The sequence below is a fragment of the Amblyomma americanum genome, chromosome 7 (genome assembly GCF_052857255.1).
Source record: "Amblyomma americanum isolate KBUSLIRL-KWMA chromosome 7, ASM5285725v1, whole genome shotgun sequence".
In the NCBI taxonomy this organism is placed as follows: domain Eukaryota; kingdom Metazoa; phylum Arthropoda; class Arachnida; order Ixodida; family Ixodidae; genus Amblyomma; species Amblyomma americanum.
The window spans coordinates 20,206,721-20,224,822 of NC_135503.1; the positions used below are offsets into that span (position 1 = coordinate 20,206,721).

Sequence of the window (18,102 nt, forward strand, 5' to 3'; positions counted from 1 at the left end):
TTCTGAGAAAACAGCCCTCAAAGGTTGCGTGAACACCAGCTTTCTTGTTTCTTGAGATATTTGAATGAAATTTTCAGCGTAGTCTCATAACACAGACATTTGAAGAAATAATAAGTTTAATGAAGCTGTGCACACTGCTTCTAAAGTTACAGGAGTATATCAGAATGGTCCACAGAGGTCCCTTATTCCAGGCCTGGAGAATTCGAAAAACAGTGCTGTCACTGTGAAATTCATTATGGTTATTCCTAGATAGGTACCTCAGGGCAAGACAAGGCCCTTTTGCTGAATTTCCTAGCTAAAAAATTTCAGCATCGACACAGTCCTTGGCGCACCGAACGCGCGTAGCGTCTTTAGCTTTGTTTGACGCATCGTAACTGACCGCGCAACAGTCAGTGGCTCGGCTGGAGATCATAAAGACAGCGACAACGGCGATCACAAAAAATGGCGAATTGGGAAGAGAAGCACAAACCACAAAGACCGCCAATAACAAGAAAAGGAAAGAGCCAGGGCGGCCGGGGCAGGCGATGTGCCGGCCGCCACCGGAAGCCACCGCCGCGCCAGCGCGTGCAGCAGCAAATAGTGGCAGCGCGATCCCCAGCGTTCTCGAAGAGGCGAGCGCACCCTTTACCCAATCGCAGCCTCACATTTCAAGCACGGGAAACTCGAAAGGCGCTTTGAGGGCCCCAATCACAAGCGAGCTACATTCCCACCATGCCGCCACTACCGTCGTTAAAGGCGGTAAAAATAAAAAATAAAGAATTCATTAACAAAACAAGACCAAGATGGCGGCGCTTGGTTCGCTGGATGAGGAACAGCGTCCGCGCGAAGTTGGGGTATTTTTTGCGCTTTCTTGCAGCTCAGCGGCTGTCGCGGCTTGTTAGATATTTAATTTGAAGTACTTTCACGACGAATTAGGCATTGATATTGGCGTCCCCTCAAAGAACAAAGCACGCAAATTAGGCGGGTGAATGTGGTATATTACAAAACACATTGTTGCTCATTCTACATGAAATTAAATGGCATATTTGGAATTAAAACTTTAAAGAGCTAAGGATTTTGTTCCCAAGCCATGTAGCAGGGCACTTGCAGCATACATGAAGGTCCTAACTTCCGAAGGGGTGAGGGCGACGCTTCACCTTGCCTTCATGAGATATGGAATACTGGCGATGCATAACAGTTCCACTTGGTGCGAGTCCCTCCTCTAGTGCCATGATGTCAACATCAGCTTATAAACAGTGGTGATAAAGTTGCTTCTTTTCACTTTTGAATGATGATAGTTTTTCAGATGCACTTTATTAAGACATATGGTTGTAAGCCATGTTGCTCTCTTAGTTTGTGAGCGAGGATTTCTGTAACCACAGCATGCTTCATGCTTTCAGTTGCAGTGGGCAGTGAGTGCAGATATTGTAACTGTATGTTTGTCTTAACTGAAGTGGTACAACTTTGTCAGCTGTCTTAGTTGAGTGATGTATGCAGCTGGAGGTCAGGCTCCGCAGGGATCAGAGTCAGAACACGTGGTTGCTTCTTTTAGGAGCACTTTTTGTGGTTGCACGTGGCCAAATTGTGAAAGCAATGGCTGTGCCCATGCAGGACCGTGCCCGGCAAGCACTGGCCACTGAAGAGCTGGCGGCAGCCCTGGCCAAGCTGTCGGTCCTCTCCCAGAAAATGGTGGAACAGGCCGCACGCGAGAAAACCGAGAAGATCATCAGTGCAGAGCTTCTGCGGGCCGCCAGCAAGCCAGAGCTCCAGCCACACCTTCAGAGCGTGGCACAGTCAGCCTTTGGGGGTCTTCGGGCGCAGGAAAAAAGTGAGCAGCCCGCTTACTGACCATCGCCAACATTGGCATGCCAGCATGCCGGACCTCGGCTGCTCTCGTTGTGCCACTTGTGTGCATTGCGTCTTGCCTGCTTTGCCATTTTCTCGTGTTGATCTGTTTCTCGAGAGAGGCGGACTCTGCATGCTGATAGGTGGCATTATGCGCAGGTGATGGTGCCGCCTCTGACGTGGAGACGACCAGTGTACCGGAGGATGCAGTTCCAACGGTAGCAGCTGAGCAGGAGGTGTCTCTGGTTTGTGGCATTTTTTTCCCCTTCATTTCTCATTGTCGCTTGTAATTTTTCTGGCTTTTATGTCCTTTGCCTCTTTCGTGATAATTGGCATTCTTGGATGTATTGTGCAACTACAGTAAGCCCTCGAGATTGAGCTCACAAATTCTGAAGTATCATTTAATTCATAAGTTCTCCATTTCGCTCAGTGAACTACAATAGGTATGGCGCATTTGTGTCTTTGTAATTCGAGATGTTTCTGTGGTGTAATGGTATTTGAATTTTTCAAAATCTGGCTTGGGAAAATTGTGTAAAAGGAACTAGCAGCTAGTGATCTGCGTTGGCTCGCATTGAGCATGGTTACAGTGCCATTATCCTTCGCATGCTACCAGTGCTCCCAGGCTTGAAGGTTAGAGAATTCATGGCGGATGTTAACGTTTAATTTGATATGTTGGGCAAGGACAGAGTCGTTTTCTCAGGACAACCATGGCTGAGCAGGCTGAGATTTGGCGGATGGCGTGGGAGCTATATGGGAAGGTGCGGGGAAGACAACAAAAGTTGTATTGAAGTACGTGGACCTCGAAAAAGCTTCCAGAGTTGCCCTCTAGGTTGCTGGCCTTGGTTGTGTGCCTGTTTAGGTGACAAAGTGGACTATTTGCGAGGGCTGGACAAGTTGCAACATGTTCATAGTTCTACCGCCGAACCTTTGCATTATCACTGCTGCTCCCCCTTCCTGTAACCTTAGCAACCTCACGCCGTCCCCGTGAAATAACGTTGATTCCTCCTCGCTCCAGTCTGCAGATGCAGATGGTGACACGAAGACATCACTGGACGAAGAGAAGCAGCCCTCATGTGAAAGCTATAGCAGCATGGAGCATGCCTACTCATCTGCGTCCAAGAACAGTGCTGGTTAGTGCTTCATCACTGCACCCTTGCTTGTTGAGTCCTTTGCTAGATGCAACCTTGGGTAACACCATAATACCTCAAGCAGAGAGAATGCTTCTCAAAATTTTTGTTTGAATGAATCTCGATGAAATTGAAGTCTTTTGGGCAGTTCTTTTTTTTTTTGTGATTTCAGATGTGCTGTCAGTTTCAGATTCATCAATTGATTTTCGTAATAATTAGAAATCCATGTCATTTTTGTGCCCACAGCGGGGAAGATGGCCCCCACAAGGACCTGAATTTAAAGTGAGAATTAATAGCCAAGTGAGTAAAGATTGCAGTGTTAGGTTTTTTATATGGCCAGTACTAGTAATCTTCCAGCCCATTGGGTTTGCCATTCAAACTGTTGCAACCAAGTGGTTGCATTTGCAACAAAATAATTAAATGCGCACGAAATTTGAAGATCTGCATACACATCACAACAAATTTCTTGCTGCAAGAGGAATTATAGTTATAGCTACTGTAGGACATTTAAAAGGCAAAGGCGGGCTAGTTGGTGGTTAACAGGGGAGTGCATATTGCAACCGCGCAAAACGACGAGGGACAAAGAGAAGAATGCACAAGACGCGTCGTGTCTTGTGCATTCTTTGTCCCTTTGTCTCTTTGTCCCTCGTCGTTTTGCGCAGTTGCAATATGCACTCCCCTGTTAGCTACTGTAGGCACTGAGATATAAAGGTCTCAAAGCAGCAAACAGAACTTTTTAATAATGGAAGCATTTGACAACATGGAAGTAACTTAGTGTGCCGATTCCAGATGTGTCATTTACTTCTGTACAAGTCCAGCCATGGTACTCTTAATTTGGCAATTTTGTAATCCTACTGTAACATAGCACACTCTACATTATGCTGAAGCATTCTGCACACCCTTACACCTCGGGTGTGGCAGGCAAGTGATCAACACATTTCTTGCTTTTGGTGGTGCGAGAGCACAAGTAACCAATCAGTATATACACTTCAGATAGGCAGCATCTGATCAGTTTGCGTGGATTTCCATTCGGACGCCACATTTGTACAGTTATGTTTCGAAGTGAAAATTTCTCCACGGTGCCATTTTTCGAAGCGCTGCTAGAATTGGAAATGCCACTGCACGTCTGCAGGGTAGTCCTTCAAAGATTTTGCTCATCACAGAACACAGACGGCATCATCAGCGACTGTGCGGCAGCCGCTGCTCTCAACAGGCCCACATCATTGTGTACGTGTATGGTCAAAAGTTTCTTAGGTTTTCTTTTCTCTGCTGCTTTGTTCTTCGTTTGTAGCCTACTTATTGATGCCTCAGGCCCTCCACATTCATTTTGCAGCTGTTTACACTTCTGAATTTTTCAAATTGTCGGTGCCTGTATGCAACCTAAAGTTGATGCTGATCAATTAAGAGTGCCACTTTTCAAGGAAGCCAGTCATGATCCTGTATTTTGTTTTTATTTCGTGGCAGTTTTCTCATCTCTGGGTTGGTGCACAAGATTACACTTTCGTAGGAGCTGTGCTTTCAAATGAGGCCAAGTAGACCGCAGTTTGCTGGCTTGCATTGAAATTCGGAGGCATGCGGAACGGTTATATTCTGGTGCATTTTAAAGAGTTCCTGCAGTTTGTGAAAAATTGTCACTCTTGGTTTCCATACATCGCCTGTAGTTGGAGGTGTATGTTACAAGTTTGAATATTGCAAAATTGGAAAATAAATCGTTTTTTTGCAATTTTGTTCTTAATTGTGTCACACTTGGGCGTAGTGGAGTTGGACCATTTCTTCCCTGCGATGCCAAAGCTGTGCTAAAAAAAAGCAGTCCGGGTGGTGAGATCTGACCAATATGTTTGTGTGCATGCATGTGAGTGAGAAGCTCGGCCCCATTGGAACCGTGTACTCATGCGATGTCATGCCCCTTTGCAGTGTGCAACCCATCGCCGCGGAAGCATGCCCGCAAGTCGCCGCTGGTGCCGCGGCAGGTGGAGAGCCCAGTGCTGGAGCTCAGCTCCGGTGCCAAGACGCGCCTCGAAGCACTGCTCACTGAAGGGGACCTGCTGGAAGTGTCGCTAGATGAGACTGGCCACATCTGGCGGATCCTTCAGGCCACCAAGCCCCCACGGGACCCCTTGTCACCCTTCGAGGGCCTTCCCGAGTTTGAGGTGAGGGGCTCCCAAAACTGCCTGTGATTGAAACTCCCGTTTCTTTGTCCCAGTGGCTTCTCTCGGTGTAACTAGTATGCTGAAAGGGATGGGCAGGCCCAGGATGACATGTGTGGCAGTCGAGCATGTTGATTGCGGAAAGGGCTCCAGCTACAGTAGCAGACCAATTTTTCAAAAAGACTTTGGCAGTTTGGACCTGTGCGATGTTTTCGATTTCGTTGTGGAACCGTCACGCACCTCATAAGAATGTGTACACATTCACGGTTGGTATTTCAGACTCTGTAGAGCCCGGAAGTACATTTTCATAACTAAATTGATTGCGAGTGGGTGTTGCTGCTGCAATCAAGCAGATTCTTTTGTCGCTGGGAATATGCCGTTCTGGATTCAACGAGTGGATGGATTGGCTGGGATAGGCGTGAAAATTTCTGTACCTCACTGTTGCCAGGCAATGGCACATACTTTTTGAGGTCTCCAGTAGCGACGGCAGCACAATAAACACAGCGTATATGGATAAATGCATGACCGCACTGATAATGGGGAGTGGTGGGAGGGATGCGTCTGTTTCCCGATTGTTCTCTCTTGCTCCGCCCAGGAACTCTGTCCTTGACTTGCACGACGACGTGTGTTTGTCAAAATCACGCGTGTAGCATGTTTGTGCAGAGCAGTAGCTAGGGGTGTGCATTGCAGTGCAGTAGCACAGAATTGCTCACCTGTTCTATCACGTTTTTCGCAGCATGACCTGCAGGCTGTGTAAATTGTATCGGTAGCTTGCAGTGTGCCACGGACACCTGTGGTCTGGGTAGGGCGGAGCCATTGACTCAAATACAAGCTAATATTGTCACTTGATTACTTGTAGGTGAAACAGTGCAGAGGGCAGAATTAGAATTTTTTTTTTCAAGCCGATTTTATCTCAGTAAAGTGATACCGTATTTATTCGAATCTAGGCCGATAGTTTTTTTCAAATAATAATTTTCCAAATTCTACGGTCAGCCTAGATTCGAGGATTTTAAAAAACGCGCCAGTTTTTCATTGAAACTGCTAAATATGGTGCATAGCTAGCGCCATCTAGAAAAGTCAGTATCGCAGCCGCTACTAGCCTTGCCAGTAGCCAACCGTACACAAGTGAGGTCGCCATTTTGACCTGTGTCGTGTCAGCCGTATCGGTGTGCGGCGGGGTGTTATCACGACACCAAGCAGGAAATGCCACTATAGTGCAGCTTTCAAGCGAAAAGTTGTGATAGCCGCAGAGGCACCGTCGAACCTTCAAGCCGGGCGGGACTTTGGCATCGATGAGAAAAACGTCCGTCGTTAGAGGGGACGACAGCAGCTTTTTGCTTGCGCCGCAACAAGGATTGCATTTAGGATTTCAAAGCCAGCTGGGGCTGGCTTCAGAAATTCATGGAGCGCTTTGGCTTCAGCCTCCGACGTCGCACTTCAATCATCCAGAAGCTGCCAAGCGATTTCGAAGAAAAGCTGATAGCTTTTCAGTGCTACGTGCTGCGAAAGAGAGAAGTGGCAGGCTACAGCCTTGGGCAAATTGGCAACGCCGACCAGACGGCTGTGTATTTTGATAGGCCAGTAGCGTACACCGTGAAAGAAAAGGGTGCCAAGGAGGTGAAGCTGTGCTCTGCAGGCTACGAGAAGTAGCGCGCAACTGTGATGCTGTGCTGCACAGCTGATGGACATAAACTTCCTCCTTATATGATATTTAAAAGGAAGAGAGCATGCCTCGAGCACGCCTGCTCGAGAAACTTTCCCAAGAAATGTCATTGTGCGGGCAAGTGAGAACGGGTGGATGACGGGTGCGATGGTGGAAGAGTGGGTTAAGATTGTGCGGCGACGGCGTCCAGGAGCTCTTTTGACAAAGAACTCGCTCCTTGTCGTCGACTCTTACCGTGGGCACTTGACTGCCAACGTGAAGGCTGCGCTCGCCCAAGCGAACACGGACCTCACTGTCATACCGGGCGGCATGACAGGCCAGTTGCAGCCACTTGATGTCTTCATCAACAAACCTTTCAAGGATCGTCTGCGGAAATATTACACGGACTTCTTGACTGACGAAGACCACATGCTAACGGCAATGGGCCACATCAAACGTGCATCGCTATTGCAGCTGATGGGCTGGGTAGCTGCAGCGTGGGATGACATCCCAGGTACTTTGATCGTGCGCGCCTTTAAAAAGTGCAGCATATCTAATGCGCTTGACGGTACTGAAGATAGTGCACTGTTTGAAGGTGACAGTGACAAGGAACACTACGACGACGATGTTGAATGAGCTCTGCATGTTCAGATTCAATAAATGCTGTTTGCATTTTGTGATAGCTGTCCTCTCTTTTTTTGTTCGGCCTACAGTCGAGGTAATAATTTTTCTTTGTTGGCTTAGAATCGAGATCGGCTTAGATTCGAGTAAATACGGTATTTTGAAGCTGGATGGATTTATCAGCCTGAGTCTGAAAAATGGTTCGTTGACTTTATAATTCAGTGGGCATTTAAGTTGCTTGTGGGACGCATACATTGGTTATCTTTGTAAAGTGCAGTGGTTCTGTAGAGTGGTAAACCCTGAGCGCCTGTATTGTTTCACTGCAAAACGGTCTTTGTGCACAATGTGCAGCTATTCAGGCGAAACTTGCTCAGACATTGGCATGGAGCCACATTTTTTCAACATTGCCTGTTGTCCAAGAGGCACTGGCACTGGCATTGCCAACAGACTGACAGTGTTTGTCTGGCTGCCTATAAATAAGCTTTGTCTTCTTCTGTGCCGTTTTTTTCTCAAGGACTTATCCGGTGCTGCCAAGAGACCAGAGAAGAGGTTAAAGAAGCGCAAGGTCGACCAAGCTGAAGCCACAGCTAAGGTGGGCCTTATGGATGCTTCCTTTTGTCATTCTTTTGTTGCCAGTACATTTTGACTTATCGTATTTTACGCACTTTCTTCTTTAAGCTAAGGGGAGATGCTCCTCGAAGAAACTTTTTTCTTAATATTGAGCCTATGATTATGAAACTTGGGTCACTGATAAGGTTTTTAATGCAGATTCCAAATATGGTCTTAGATTTTATGTAGTTTGCATAGTTTTTGTGTAAAAGGGCCCACAAAAGCACAATATAAGGCCTTTTGTGTACACTTTTTTGATAATGAAATGTATGTTTAGAGCAGCTTGCAATAGGTCGTTGTGTTGCTTTGGTAATGTAGTAGTATGTTGAAATCTACTTCAAATTTATGCGTTTTATTTTATAATTGCAAAGAAAATTCAGAACACCAAAGTGTATATTTAGGCACCATGTGTCAACATTCTGAATTTTTTTCGAAAAATGTTGAGATGTTTTATAACAACATTCTACAGACTTTGAAGAGGCTGTGTGCAAAATTTCATCAAAATCTGACTACTGCAAGTACTTGAAATTTGTTGCACAAAACGTAAAATATGCTGAAAAGTACAATTGGAGAAAAATGCATTTGAAAGTTTCAGACATCTGTATTCTTGAAAAACATGACGCAAACACGTGAAATTTCTTGACAAAATACAAAAATGAGTCTCAAACACAGCCATGTTTATTAAAATTCTCCTGCCCCATACATTGGGTCCTCACGATCTTCGCGAATGGAGTCTGTCAGACAAGCTCCATCTGCCATGTTACGGCGATGTGCTCGGGCTTCAGCTGTTTGGCGGACCGACGTCATCTTCGTTCTTCTCTGGTCAAGGGAGGTTCCCAGCACAACAAGCTCTTCCGGTACCAGCGCACAAAGCTCTTTGAGAACTTGTTGATAGCTACTGTGTCCCATATTATGCCATCGCGCGCGCAGCCACAGCCGCCTTGATGTTCACGGCGAAGCTGTTGCGGGAGTTCCCGCTCTGAAAGCTCCGGCTTCCGCTGGTGCCATCCCCGAGTCCACCAGGCACAGCACGGCTCGGAAGTGTATTTGTTTTTCCCTGCTAACACCGGCATCATTGTAACGTCAAACCTAACTTGGAAAGCACATATCACTTCTATCATCGCGTCCGCTAACCGCGTGCTTGGATATCTGAAACGAAATTTTTCCTTAGCCCCGACACCTGTTAAACTACTTCTGTACAAATAGCTTGTCCGCTCCAAATTAGAATATGCTAACACAATATGGGACCCTTTCACTAACTTTCTTATCGACGCCCTCGAAGCCATACAGAACAGAGCAGCACGTTTCATCTTCCGTAACTATGATCGTTTGTCCAGCGTCACAGAAATGAAAAACACATTGTCACTAACCCCCCTCTCACTGCGCAGGAAAATATCAAGCCTATGTCTGTTTTTTAAAATTTACCACATGAATTCCACCCTTAAAGATACATTACTCACACCGCCAACATATGTTTCATCCCGCTTAGATCATCCATGCAAAGTTTTGTGTTCCACAGTGCCGTACAAAATCCTGCATGAAAGCATTCATTCCAAAAACATCGTTGGACTGGAACCACCTACCACGGGATATTGCACTATCTAATGACTTTGATGAATTTAAGAGGAAGTTATCAACACATTATTGCTTACCATAGCTTTGGTTCTATTTCTTTTTCCTCGTAATCATGAGCATTCTTGTATATTTTTTTCCCCAGTTTTGCTGCGTTAATATTTGTACTAATGGTGGTGTTTTGCAATTTGCATCACTTTCCTTTGTGTGATTTAGTGCCTCTTGGTATTTGTGTTATTTTTTACTCACTTCATGTTCCGGGTTTTTTTAATTATTTATATTTTCCGGTGTTTAATTTTTTTTTTTCACTGTATGCGTTCTCTTTTTGTAACAAATTTATTTAAATGTGTGTACCGCTCCCCTCAACAATGCCCTGTGGGCCATGAGAGTATCTGAAATAAATAAATAAATAAAATATAGGTATTTTTGCACCCCCCCCCCCCCCCCTTTTCCTTCATTAAATTTTTATAATTACGGACCACTGATGGTTCATTTTCCTCCACTTGGATTGCAGAATGCTGAAAACTAAGAAGGAGTTGCATATAAAAGATCTTAATACACGAGAAAAATGGGAACCCAGGAAGTCTATAGTACCCATGTACCAGTAAGTGTTTACATGAAATTTGCATAATATATATGAGCAATATTGAAATTTAAATGAGATAACTGCACTCCCCACACCTTGAAGAAAATGTGGGCAAAATTTCATCCAGATCCGAGCACCAGAAGTGCCAAAAACAAGATGGGCACAGTCAAAAAGTTTCCAAAAATTGCATTTTGAGAAAAAAAGAATTTTAAAGTTTAACTTGAAAGTTTATTTACAAAAAAAGGCTTGAAATGAGATCAGATTCGCACACAAAAGAGGAAAATTGTCCTCTAAGCAGCCACTGCCACTAAAATGAGCCCGCACCATAAGTTTCTCCCTCGCGGCACTTCCGAGCCTCGACATGAGCCTTCTTTGTCAGCATCCGCTGATGTGCTCTTGATTCAGCAGTCTGCTGGGCAGACATTTTTTTTTACGTGTGCTGTCGCGTGATGTGCCAAACACAATCGGACCTTGAGGTGGAAGCACACCCCGTTCTTCCACTACACGTTCAAAGCAGAAGTGTCCTCGATTGCACCATAGAACTGCCAAGGCAGTGGCCACCTCCACGACAAACCTAGAGGCAAATCGAGCCTTCGGACAGAGAAGCCAAATTTTGCTATTCAGTGACTCTGCCGCATTCTTTGTTTTTCCTTGAACACAACGAGTCAGTAGCTGTTCACTGGTTAGCCTTTTATAAATAGGGAGTGTTGCTTTCCCTTGGGCCTTCCTGGGCAAGGGTGTGTGGGTCAGTGCAGGTTCACCCAAGACTTCAGCACGCCTGTGCTTGCACAAGGATGCTGCGCCATCTGGGCAGCACTTGTGGCTGCTCGCACCATCCAAGGAGCAGGAATGAAAATACGAGGCCCAAATCGCCTGGTGTATTCCTTTTACTCTGCCCCTGTTGCTTGTGATTGCAACCTGGTAATAGGTTTGCAGCTTCTGGATCACTGTATCTTTTAGTTTCTCCCCTCTTGGCAGTGGCTCTTTTAGCTTGCGAAGAGCAGTTCCCAGGCGCTTCGCCACGTGATTGGTGCAGTCCTCCTTTTCAATATCTACAGCACCACCATAGACCTCTGCCTCTACAACTGCGGTGTAGGCTTTTGAGTCTCCATCGCTCAGGAATTTCTTGGAAGCGCAATGGTGTGTCGCAGGACTGGCTCAAAGGAGCCAGATCTGGCAAAGGCCATATCTGTCCGGCAGCTTCCGCTTCCCTTGCGTGAGATGAACATTGAACATTTTGCTCACACACTGGGCCACGAAGTGCTTGCCAGATTTCTTCTTCATCTGGCAGGGCCTTATGCCGACTGCAGGCTAGGCAAAAGTTGGACAGGACTTCAAAGTCCAAACTAAGTCCAGTGTCAAGGGACACAACAGTTGCAATGCCATTGTGTGGCTCTTCTGACCTTGTTTGTGCCACGTACCATCGTACATGAGGGCAATTTCATCCCTGCCCGCTTCACTCGCTGTGAATTGCCTGGCTCGCACAAGATTTTTGGTGATAGCATTGATTGCCGCGTCTTGAACTTTCCAGTTGATGGCAGCAAAGGATTTGTGATGCATCGGCTTTTGCAAGCCAACAACTGCACAAAATCTGGCCAACTGCTCGTAGCCAATTCCTACAGAGCGCGTGGCCACAACAGCTTTCATATTGACAGCGAAGCTATTGCGAGCACTCCCGCTGTCGTAGGCTCTGGTTGCGCGCAGTCCGCAGCCTGCAGCACTCGGGCTAGCCTCCCCGCCCGGAGAAACATGCCGTGATGTGTACGTTGCTGAAAGAATGCTTTTGGGGCACACACTATTCTCACAGCGTAGTTCTAGAAATGATGCAAGTCCTATGCGCTTGTCGGCCGGTTCCCGTATGCACATTTCCGAATGGCGACACGTTGGACAAATTCAACGCAGTTAGATCAGTGATCACACACAACTCACCATCTCGCGCACTTTCTTCGGTGTCGAAAAAGTCCGATCTTTTTTTGAGAGGCACTGACGTACTCCAATGCCGCGTCGAACTCGCCGGAGGAATTGGCGTCGCTGTCGCTAAGCCTCGCGGTTGTCGCTGCACTTGCTGTTGGGTGAGTCTTCGGCTTCGATTTGCACCGGCGCCCTCTACATTTGTGCCTAGAGCGATACTTCACTGACCGATGATTCCGCCTACTATGGCTTTCTTCATCCATAACGAAGATAATAATAATAATTGGTTTTTGGAGAAAGGAAATGGCGCAGTATCTGTCTCACATGTCGGCACCTGAACGGCGCGGTAAGGGAGGGGATAAAGGTGGGAGTGAAAGAAGAAAGGAAGAGAGCGGTTCCGTAGTGGAGTGCTCCGGAATAATTTCGACCACCTGGGGATCTTTAACGTGCACTGACATTGCACAGCACACGGGTGCCTTAGCGTTTTGCCTCCATAACGAAGATAAAAATGTGGAATGACCGTGTTTCAGCAGCGAGGCTCGAGGAGACATGGACTCAGCAAGTAGGCTTCGCCACATGCAAGTGCACAGTGGCCAGTGGCGATCTCGGATTCGTACCACATGATTTAAAAACCAGTCGCAACGCTCGAAAAATGCAGCAAACGCAGGCTTTCTTTCTTATTTCTTGCGCCGTAGCAGCCCGGGTAAGCATGGTTACTGGGAGAAAGGCCTGGCCGATCTCCTCATGCGATCAGCAATGGCGAGCGGCCGCGCGTTGTCAGCCGCGAGACGCTCGAAGACGGCACACTTTTAACGCCCACCTTGTGCTCTTTAAACGCAATTTTAACCCATTTCCAGCTTAAATTCAGCCTTAATTTTTATTGTCAGAAAAGTAGAGATAATAAGCTTGAGAAAACAAATGAAAACAAAAAATCGATTTTCGAAAAACGCAACGTTTTTTGATCTGCATCTCCCAAGTGGGGAAGACTGCTTCTGGAAAATTTTTTTTATTTTTCCACCAAACTTAATGAAATTGCATACCCTTCATCAGCTCCTCATGCTGATTTCAAAAATGTGATTTCTGATAGGTTAATTAGTTCTCGAGATGTAATTAATTAGCACCCATTGTTCACCAAAACAATAGAGAGGAAAGTAAAATATAAAAGCTCAAAAATAGCACATTGTTAGACTTCAGAAAGAAAATGGAATGCAATGTTGGAGGCAGTTTTCTAATTTTATCATCATTAGTGATTTCACAGCACAAAAAAATACATGCAACAAACTGACTAACATGCAATTAAGAACTAGATCATTAAAAAAATTTCTGAGCCTTAATTGAAAAATCGGCTCCCAAATTACATGCTCAGATCACGTAGCTACATGCTAAAAAAAGAATTATAGTTCTTTCAGCTATAGATTGCTGAGATATGCCACTTAGAAATTTTCTCAGAGCCCAAAATTGCTTGGGCAATTATAGGAAGGGCACTGGAAAAGTTTTGCAGCATTGAGCAGGTGATGATCCACCCAAGCACAGCCATATGTGGTGAATGCAAATGAGCAATTACTCCCTTATTTCAGATCTACTCCACTTTAGAGGATTCTCCTAAATGTATTGGACTAACACTGCTTTGCCCTGTGCCTTTGCCTTAGCACTGTTCTCTAGCAGCAACAACTACAGTAGCAGACGGGTAATTTGGACTCCAATAATTCGGACTTGTAGGACATTTTGGACCTCGATGAGGCACCGTCAGTCACCCCATAGAAGCGCATACATATTCGCAATGGATATTTCGAACTTCCAGAGTCCGAAAGTTTGATTTTTTGGACTAATTTCAGTCGCCTGCAGGCCAAAATCGCCCATCTTATCGGCATTTTCGCCAGTGCAAAAGGCGCCATCTTGAATTGAGGTGAATTTACGCTGCAGTTGGCTTGGCTTGACACACTTTCGGTACCTCAGTGCTGCCAGTAGAGGTCCCTGCGATCTCTGACACTTTGAGGTGGCAGCCAGATTCTCATCGCCATCAACTTGCTTTTGTCGCCGACGTTGTCCCGGGCAGTTATCGCTTGTCCCGTACGTTGAAAATTGGTTGTCGGGGGAAGGAAATTGTGCAGGAGCTATCTGACATCTCGGCGGGAATGGATAAAGGAGGGACTGAGAGAAGAAAGGAAGAAAGAGGTGCCGTAATGGACGGCTCTGGGATAATTTCGACCAGCTGGGGATCTTTAACGTGCACTGACATCGCACAGCACACGGGCACCTTTGCGTTTTGCCTCCATCGAAACACGGCCACCGCGGTCGGGTTCCGACCCGAGTACTACAGATCAGTAGCCGAGCGCCTTAACTACTGAGCCACCGCGGCGGGTCCCATACGTTCGCCATTTCGTCACTTGGGTTTCTCTGACCGCGTCGACCAAGTGGCGCTCAGTCTTCACGAAGTTACACCCGTTCGCCGTTTTGTGATTGCGTCCAGCGGTACCGCCGCTTTGAAAGAAAAGTGCGTTATCTTTGTGTGTGTTTACCGAGCGGTGTGGTGCACACTCGGGTTGTGGACAACATGGCCCCGCCGGGTTTGTCAAAGAAGCGTGGGAAGTATTACAACTAAATGCGGGCTTTCTGTCTAGCTTGTACAGTGAAAGCACAACTTTGGCACAAATACAGGCGCAAATCATCGCCAGCAAGAGAAATTTCCGCAAGGTAAAATCAGTGACATTTTTAAGCCGATTTCATCTTAATAAAGTGATTTTTTTGTACTTCACAGATTTTTAGGACTGTTCGATTATTCCGACCATTTTTCGGGTCCCTTCGAGTCCGAAAAATTGGTCGGCGACTGTATGCTTGTCTTATCACTGTGTGGTTTCATTTTCATGCTGTTGTGTGTTCCACAGCCACGCCCCAAGCCAAAGCTGCAGAAACGAACACCAACCAAGGAAGACGCTGGCACTCCGTCCACGGCGACAGCCAGCCAGGGCTCCCCGGGCGCAGCTGACTCGTCAACCAAAGCGCCTGGTGGCGTCAAGAAGGTTGCTCGAGGGGGGGCTGCCGATGCGGGGCGGCAGCCTGAGCGCAAGGTTTGTGTTTTCATTTGGCGGTTGTTGTTCCCTCCTTTGAAAGCTCAGCGAGCGGGTCAAGCAAGCTGTTGCATAGCAGCAGTTCGTTTTGTGCATAGCTAGGCACTTGCTTAGTGCGGAAACAGCCTCATCCTCTGCTGCTTCTGGTGCAGTTATTTCTCTGCAGCAGCCTTCTTGAGATTGTGAATAAACACTGCGGCTGGACTTGTGTGAGTACTGAGCTCTGCTTTTAGTGCATGAGCACTCGTATGCTCGCCAACACCGACCGACAATCTTGTCCATCCGATCTTGTGCCGACACCTAGCAACAGAGATGCTACCGTAAAAACCGGAATATAGGTCGAACTTTTTTTCAAAAAAAACCATGGCGAAAAGTCTACCCCCGTCTTATATACTGGTCATTGGCGGAAAAACTACGGAAGTCTTGCAACAATGGGTGGCTGAAGTCATCAGCCTTCATCACCATCGCCATCAGCAACAGCGCGGCGTGGCAATGTAGTCGCACCGCCATTTTGCGTTTCCGTCGTTGCAAACCTATTTTGTTAAAAGGCTGCTTTTTCGCATTTTGTTTCTAAATGAGCGGAAGCCGACGGCAGTTCACCATCGCCTTCAAGAAAAATGCGATTGAGTACGCGAAAGCTCATAGCAACCTGGCGGCAAGGCGGGAATTTGGAGTATCCGAAAAGAGAATTCAGTACTGGCGGAGGCAGAAGCTGCGTATTACAACTTGCTGCAACCAGAAGAAAACATCATTTTGTGGGCGGACTGCAGCGTATCCAGAATTGAAAGGAAAGGTTGCGCTGTGTGAAAGATCGCTGCGACTGCGGAATGATCGCGCGTGCCTCTAGACTCACGAGGGCGCAATTCAAGGGCTCGCCATCGTGGGTGCGGTGATTCATGAAGCGGAAGGGCTTTGCTCTACGGCGCCGTACTTCTGTGTGCCAGAAACAAACACGCGGGTTGATGGGCGCGCGACACTTAAAAAATTGGCCGGGTGTACATACGAGCAGCATTGATGTGAAAATAAATACTGTCAGCATTGTGCAACCTGTTGAGTCGTGTTTGTTTCAAGGTAAGGGTGTATTTCGGAACTTTTTCCATTGAAAAAGATTTTTTTCATTTTTAGAATTGGTTAGTTAGGGGGTCGACCTATATTCCGGTCCAACCTGTAGTCCGGTTTTTACATTATGTGAAGTTTAAAAAAAAAGCGTGACAAATAGATACCTCCAAATTTGGCCCGGCCAACCCCGAAATTTGACCTCAGCTGATTTGTGCCAGAATCGATGACCAGTCATAATTGACTGTGCCCAAACATGATGGTGACTTCCAAATTAGGCCCGGGTCATTTCTGAAAATTGGCCTTGGCGACCTCCAAAATTTGACTTTGGTCGAATTGTACCAAAAAATCAGTGTTTTCACACTATAATCGGCTTAGCTAAGTTAAAACCCTGACAATTTTTTACATTGTTCCACTTTATGTTGTTCAACTAGCCATACTGTGCTTTGAAGTGGAGAATGGCTCTCTGTGGTGGGAAGGTGAAGCATATTTGCGTCCCATAAGTGTGCATGCAATAAAGAACATGGAAAGTTTTTTACAGCAAGTTGCAAATAATTCATTAGTGGAGCCAACTTCCCCACGTCTTAATCTTTAGAGCAGGAAAGTTTGGTCGTGGAACCATTGAACTGGGGACAAGCACCAGACTGCGTAGCAGCTGCGTGATGAGTAGAACCCACTGAAATAAATCCAGAGGGTGGTGTGTTGAGGTTGAATTGAGTGAGAGCTCTAAGGGGGAATAACCTTTGTCTAGTGTGTTTGGTGTCTGTCATTATTCCTTCTGTTCGACTGCTGCGCTTGAGTTTGTGTCGTTGACCATGGGGTGAAATGCAGAAGCGCCTGTGCAGATTTTTCCGGTGCGCTGTAATAACCACAGCTGTCCGAAATCAATTCACAGGCCTCCATTGCATTGTGTCCCGCTGCCGGCAGCATTGCTTTAGGGCATAAAAATCCATCGGGCAACCCTTGTTTGTTCACTAAAATGTAGAGCGCTGATCAACAAAATGGATTTAATCAGGCTTCATGCTAGCCGTTGTCAGTCAGTGTAGATGTTCAGTGCTCAGCAAGTGGTTTAGTGCAGTTTGGAGGTGTTGAGGGTGACTGCTAGTGAACGAAGAAGAGGCAGTTTCCATCAGCTGTGATGCACATTTGCTAAGGCGAAAAATGTTGTGCATGGAGCAGTGCCAGCTTAGCTGTGTGCGCACCTCACGAGACAAGGGCATCACACCCGGTCAATTACACAGGTGCGGCCTGTCAAGAAGTTGCGTCGGGAGGAGTCTGGTTCTGGCAGCACTGCCAACGGTGAGAAAGTGGTGAAGCGTCGGCGAGTGGCCCACCGTGCACAGGGCGCTTCGTCGCCCTCGGCCGAGGAAGCAGAAGTGGCTGACGAGGTCTGCTCTGCACCAGACTGTGTACAGCCTCAAGGTGGGACCATCCTTTGCTAAATGTTTGTGCTAAGGACGTTTTTGTGGGCTTGCTTGAGAGCAGAAATTGCTCGCGGTGGAGTCGGGTTAGAGGCATACCCATGTGCTTAACCGTACTTTCTGGGAATGGCTTGAGTGTCTTGCCTTACTGTGACAGGACCTTGGGCAGAGGAGGTGGAGGTTGTGGAAAAAAAAAAAAGGAAAGGCACTGTAGCTGCCTCGCTATGGGTGGACACCTGAACTACTGTGGGGGGATGGGAAGGAGGGGGGTAAAGAGGGGAGAGAAAGTGCAGATGGCACTGGGCATTACTGAGAGGCTAGAGCTTATGTGGAGTTCCCATTCCATGCCTAGTGATGCTTCATTTTGTTTGTGATTTCACACGGGAATGGGGATTTTGTTTACAGCACAGTTGAGTTTAGCACTTGCCTACAGTCAACATCCGATTTTTCAGACTCTCTAGTTACCGCGAAATGGTCCGAAAAATAAAATTTCACCGGAAAAAGTCACTGACTACATT

General features: G+C 46.7%; 1 protein-coding gene across 5 annotated transcripts in view; it reads left to right on the forward strand.

The window, feature by feature from the left end:
• The window catches only part of LOC144098622 (lysine-specific demethylase 5A-like), a 58,991-nt gene that overhangs the window by 37,387 nt on the left and 3,502 nt on the right, over nucleotides 1–18,102 (forward strand). For all 5 annotated transcript variants that reach the window (XM_077631408.1, XM_077631411.1, XM_077631409.1 and 2 more), the window contains 7 exons: nucleotides 1,591–1,807; nucleotides 1,984–2,069; nucleotides 2,840–2,954; nucleotides 4,866–5,101; nucleotides 7,876–7,953; nucleotides 14,925–15,107; nucleotides 17,405–17,585. In XM_077631408.1, coding sequence (XP_077487534.1) covers nucleotides 1,591–1,807; nucleotides 1,984–2,069; nucleotides 2,840–2,954; nucleotides 4,866–5,101; nucleotides 7,876–7,953; nucleotides 14,925–15,107; nucleotides 17,405–17,585 — 1,096 coding nt within the window. The remainder of the gene's footprint in view (nucleotides 1–1,590; nucleotides 1,808–1,983; nucleotides 2,070–2,839; nucleotides 2,955–4,865; nucleotides 5,102–7,875; nucleotides 7,954–14,924; nucleotides 15,108–17,404; nucleotides 17,586–18,102) is intronic.